Here is a 5,134-nt window from a genome sequence, read left to right as displayed (position 1 = left end):
TGGGGTGTGTTTGTTTTGGTGTAGAGCGCCTAGTGTGTGCAGCATGACCGCACATGCAAAAAGACGTGCCCTCGAGATTTCACACATCAATACACTTTCCAAGATGGCGGCCTCCATGAAAGCACGGTGAGCTTACTCAATGCTGCGGTTGGTGAATTGGTGTGATACGATAGGAACGTTACCCCGTATATTGAATGAGTTGAAATCACGTCTGCATACACATCGTGATCAGATTCAGAGTAAGTTTATTGATGAACGTAGACCCAGCGATTTAGGCGCTAGATGACCGATAATGTCAAAATTTCGAAAAAAGGAATCTATTCTATAATTTCTACTAGCGCCCCAGTCACTGGACACTTACCCTCTGGCCTCTGGCGTCTATTTTAATTTATGAATTGAATGGTATTGCTATTGGCATGATTGGTAGTCTCGAACGAAGCGATTTTTAAATCCTGTGATAGACCGGATTGGAAAAGTTTCCGTATGGCGTGACCACTTTTTAATAAATAATATTTACTATAATTACTATATAACTATCACTTTAAACTGTTCTTTAATTTTATCATTTTAAAAGTTAAAGAAACTGAAAGATGTCCAAAGCTCAGAAGAAGAACCAGAAACGCTCCAGCAAGAAACCACACGATGGCGGTGGTTTTGAAATTGAGGAAAACATCACTGGAGGACCAGCAGGGGCGAAGAAAACTGACCCTGTACTGGAACTAAGGGAACAACTTGCCCAGGCTAAGACTGACAAGGTACATTGTAAAGTTACTTGAGGGAGCTACTTAAAGCCTGGGCGACTAGTGTCGAGTGCTAACACACATCGGTGTATGGGTAAAAACCAAAATTAATATTCTTTATCCCCGATGCAAATTTAAAATCTATAAAAAATATGTCGCGACTATAGATTGCTTAAACAAGTCATGCACGACTACTACACAAATAGTCGCGACTACCTGCTTGGTGAACCAATTGTGTTGCTCACGACACAGTCAACCCTCCTACTGTCTGTCCATAGTTGTAATAGATGGAAATTTATTTTTAAAACGCTTAGGCCATACAACCCTTTCCCCGTTTCCCCTTCTCCGATCCCCTGCTCAATGTTATTAACCCAAGCTGGAGCAGCAGGGGCCCAACAACATTATATGACTGTATGGCTGGGATAACCTGACATTTATGAGCATGACAAAATGTTTGAAAATAATTCAACATAAAAAAAAGGCTTCAAACAAATAAGAATGTGTGCACACACAGTGAAAAATTATAACCAGGACTCGAACCCAAACCCCAATAACTTTACCACCAGAAATGGAGTCCAGTGCTCGACCACAACACAACAACAACAAATAATGTGAAAGTTCAAGACACTTTAGAGAGAGTTTTTAACAAAAATTAAGTAGCATTTCTATAAAGGTATCCGTGATGCATCAAATAACGTGTTCTTTACTTTCTGCTTTTAGAACCACGACTTGGCAAACAAGTTGAGACAACAGCTTTGGATAGCACAAGATCTTGCTGCTGGATACAAGTAAGTTGTATCACTGTGGTCCATCTTGATTTTAACCCTCCTACTATCTTACCATTGAGAATCATCCATTGGAGTGTTAAATGGAAGATAAGCTATCCCAATGTGCAGTTCTATTCGACCTCTTAGAATCATCCAGCACAGTGGTTAATGATAGATGATCTATGCCAGTGTGCAATGCAGTTACACAGTCAACCCTCCTACTATTTGACCATTTAGAATCATCACCTGCTGTGTTTAATGACAGATGATCTATGCCAGTGTGCAATGCGTTTACATAGTCGACCCTCCTACTATGTGACCATTAAGACATGTAAGAAGATCCTTTATGGACAAGTATGATTATCGTGACCATTTTCTTTTCTCTATCAGACCCAAGATAGATTCTGAAGACAAAGATAGTCAAGAAGCCCTCGCTAAGGCAGTTGAAACTATCACCGTATCAGCAACAAAAGGGGCCACAGCCTCGGCAATGTCGACATCGAGTCTTGGAGAAGAGGAAAGAAAACTGAAGACTCTTCACAAGAAACTTGATCAGATACAGAAACTGAAGAAGAAACAAGAACAGGGCGTCAAACTGGAGGCTAACCAGGTATGGAGGTTGTTTGATCTGCTGTGGAAACGCTGTAAAATATTGTTTTCAGTGAACCTAAGGCATCCTTGCCCTATCTGAATCAAGATGAGGTACGGCATTGGTGATACTAGCATTTGCTGCTTTCAGTAAACTAAAAAATACACTCTCTGAATGAAGATAGTGTAATGACCCCTTGCATGCGCGTCACACGAGGCGACTGATGCCACGCTCACCGTGTTAGTGGGCAGTTAGGTTTACGTGTATTAACGCTGCGTCGCCTAAAATGTGCACTTCACTGCATAACGCACAGCATAGAGTTATATATTGAAACGCACAGTGAAATCGCCACCAGTATGGCGCATTCAAGATTTTTCTGATGATGAAGTCAGGTGAATTGGGTCAATAGCAGGGCTCAAATTTGTTGGGAAAATTTACAAGACTGAAGGAGTCTGTAGCTCATGTTTATCAGACGAGAACTCTTTTTACATGCAGATGAGAAAAAAAAAAAGAGAAAAAAACTTCCCAACCCCTGGACACTAAAGCCCGGTTCATACTTCCTGCGAATGCTTCGTGCGATGCGATTTTCATTGCATCACAAAGGGAAATGGAGCCCGTACAGATTGTTCCGTCACCAAAATTCGCTTTGCATTCGCATTCGCAGGAAGTATGAACCGGTCTTAATGCATTTAATTTGTTTAACTGCCAACGGAACTGCCAGATAGTTGTCACAGGCCTGTTGAGTTTCGTTTTTTTTTTTTTTTTTTTTTGCACAGATAGAAAAGATGAAAACCGAAGACTCCGTTTTGGAGGAAATACAACACCTGGAGAAGTTACTAAGCATTCCGATGAAGAGGTAACGGCAGAGGTCTTAGCCCCGTGATGACTGACAATCCATTTAAGAGCTAATTTATAGACAATTACACACGGTACATGGTAGACTGGTGCGCTAAGCAAGGCCTCTCACCAATTGGGTGGTTCCAAGGTGAGCCGTATGCGGGTAGAGAATATGCGTTGGTTCTCGTCAGCTTTTCTCCAGGCCTTTCCTGTCTTCCTCCCTCTGTGGATGTGCTTGGTGGTTGTATGGACAATGTGGCTGGCTGCCCTAAGTGCCCTTGCATGCCTGCTGCTCCAACATTAGTCCTGTCCCTCGCAATTCAGCTGCCAGTAAGGATAATAAACCTCCTAAATTAGTATTATTTAGCACAGTAACCAGGGGTAATAATGTTGGAAGCACTTTTGTGAAAACCGTATATAAAAACTGGTTATTATTATTATTACTTGGCAATCATCGGAGAACTAATTGGTAAAATGTATATTGAATTGAATCTGTACAAGTTACTTTAGTTACTAAGTACAGCAAGCCTGGACTTACATGGAGACCATGGCCTCCATTGTCCTGGGACCAATTTCATAGAGCTGCTTAGCACAAAAATTTGCTTAGCATGAAATTTCTACCTTGATAAAAACAGGATTACCAACCATATTTCCATTTGTTGCAAATTGCTTGTTACTGGTATTCAGCTGTTGTTTGCTTATCCTGAAAACCACGTGGAAATTTGGTTGGCAACTCTGTTTTTTATCGAGGCCAAAATGTCATGCTAAGCAAATTTGTGTGCTTAGCAGCGCTATGAAATTGGCCCCTGGTCTTGGCCTTGGTGCCCCTCCAAAAGCTTCACTTAGACTTTGACATTTTCCAATGGAAGTGCCCTTTGCAAAATAAAAATTTGCCTTGCCCAAGCAAGGATGAAATTCATGGCCTGGTACAGTCCAATTTCTGCAACCGCTGTCTGTAGAATTGGGGTGTTGGGTAAACGTACAGTTCAATAATGCTCCTACTGACCAAGGACTTGGGTACTTTTTCAAAATTTGATAGTAGAAAGCATTTCTTAAAAATATTACTTACTGAGATGCTGTAGTTTTTTAGAAATTAGTAAAACTAGTCACATAATAATTGTTGTCTCAGTGAGACGGAAATTATTTTAGCATGTAAAAAAGTATTATCCAATTATGGTATTATACCATTGCATACCATAACCGGTTAACACGTTTTAACATGCTAAAACTGAGACAAAAATTATTTTCAGGATATTGAATAAATATAACAATAGAATATGAATTTTTGTAATAATGAAAAAGACTGTGATTCACAGGAAAAATGTATACTCACCGAATCACTTACACGTACTTGAACACTTTTTATCTTTAAAAAAAACCATGACAAGACAGGTCTGATACATAGGGAGGTAACAAACGTGATTACCTCCATGCCCCTAGGGCCCAATTTCATAGCGCTGCTTAAGCAAATTTTGCATGCTTACTGTAGCAGAAAAATTTGCTTTAGCCCTAGCAAAAAAATTGGGTGGCCATATTGCATGTTTACCGTTGATTTGCAATTATTTTCGTGCGATAAGCACCAGAAGGTTAGCATGCCTTTTTGTTTAGCAGCGCTATGAAATAGAAATTGCACAGTAAGCACAAAATCGGCCGCTAAGCAGCGCTATAAAATTGGGCCCTGGTCATTTGCCTTTGAAATGCTCTGGTAGAAATTTACAATGTCCTCATAGGATGCCCTTTACTATTCCAAGGAGAAAATGCCTTGGTGCACTTGCCCTTTCAAAAATTAAGCATACAGGCCTGGTTGGAAATACACATGCTTGCACCAGCATAATCTTCATCATGTTCAATTTTGATACAAATATTAAGAATAATGTGAAATATTAACAGGTACATGTACTATGTTTATAACTCTTCCTTGTGTTTTTAACTAAACAACAACTTGGTGTGAATGTAAAAATAAACTGTAATACTTTTGAATATTTATGTTTAAAATTGGTTTTTATTTCATAGTAAACAGATCTTTGACACCAACAAAATGACGAACTTATTATTTTTCATTCAATGGCAAGATTTATACACCAAATCCCACAATAACGCTTTTATTAATTCAACCCAAATCCACAATTGTAACAAACATGTATCAGTGGTGATGCAAATCATATTACATTTAAATAAAAGTAATATCAATATCATATTGG

At 39.3% G+C, this 5,134-nt stretch overlaps 1 protein-coding gene across 1 annotated transcript; it reads left to right on the top strand.

Moving 5' to 3' along the window:
- Positions 1-89: 89 nt before the first annotated feature.
- On the top strand, positions 90-4,845 carry LOC139945353 (uncharacterized). Its single transcript, XM_071942704.1, has 5 exons — positions 90-239; positions 575-755; positions 1,461-1,528; positions 1,898-2,117; positions 2,873-4,845. Exons 2-5 carry the CDS (start codon positions 591-593, stop codon positions 2,954-2,956), a joined length of 537 nt encoding a protein of 178 aa, XP_071798805.1. The 5' UTR covers positions 90-239; positions 575-590; the 3' UTR covers positions 2,957-4,845.
- The last annotated feature ends 289 nt before the right edge of the window (positions 4,846-5,134 follow it).

The sequence above is a fragment of the Asterias amurensis genome, chromosome 12 (assembly GCF_032118995.1).
Source record: "Asterias amurensis chromosome 12, ASM3211899v1".
NCBI classification, from domain to species: domain Eukaryota; kingdom Metazoa; phylum Echinodermata; class Asteroidea; order Forcipulatida; family Asteriidae; genus Asterias; species Asterias amurensis.
The sequence above is the reverse complement of the archived record's forward strand: the minus strand, read 5'-3'. Positions and strand labels throughout refer to the sequence as shown.

What these genes read in the sequence shown, in the direction of transcription:
- LOC139945353 (XM_071942704.1), top strand. Translation starts at nt 591, where the DNA reads ATGTCCAAAGCTCAGAAGAAGAACCAGAAACGCTCCAGCAAGAAACCA. An exon ending in CCCAGGCTAAGACTGACAAG is followed by an intron (nt 756 to 1,460) that starts GTACATTGTAAA and finishes TTCTGCTTTTAG; the next exon opens with AACCACGACTTGGCAAACAA. An exon ending in TCAAACTGGAGGCTAACCAG is followed by an intron (nt 2,118 to 2,872) that starts GTATGGAGGTTG and finishes TTTTTTGCACAG; the next exon opens with ATAGAAAAGATGAAAACCGA.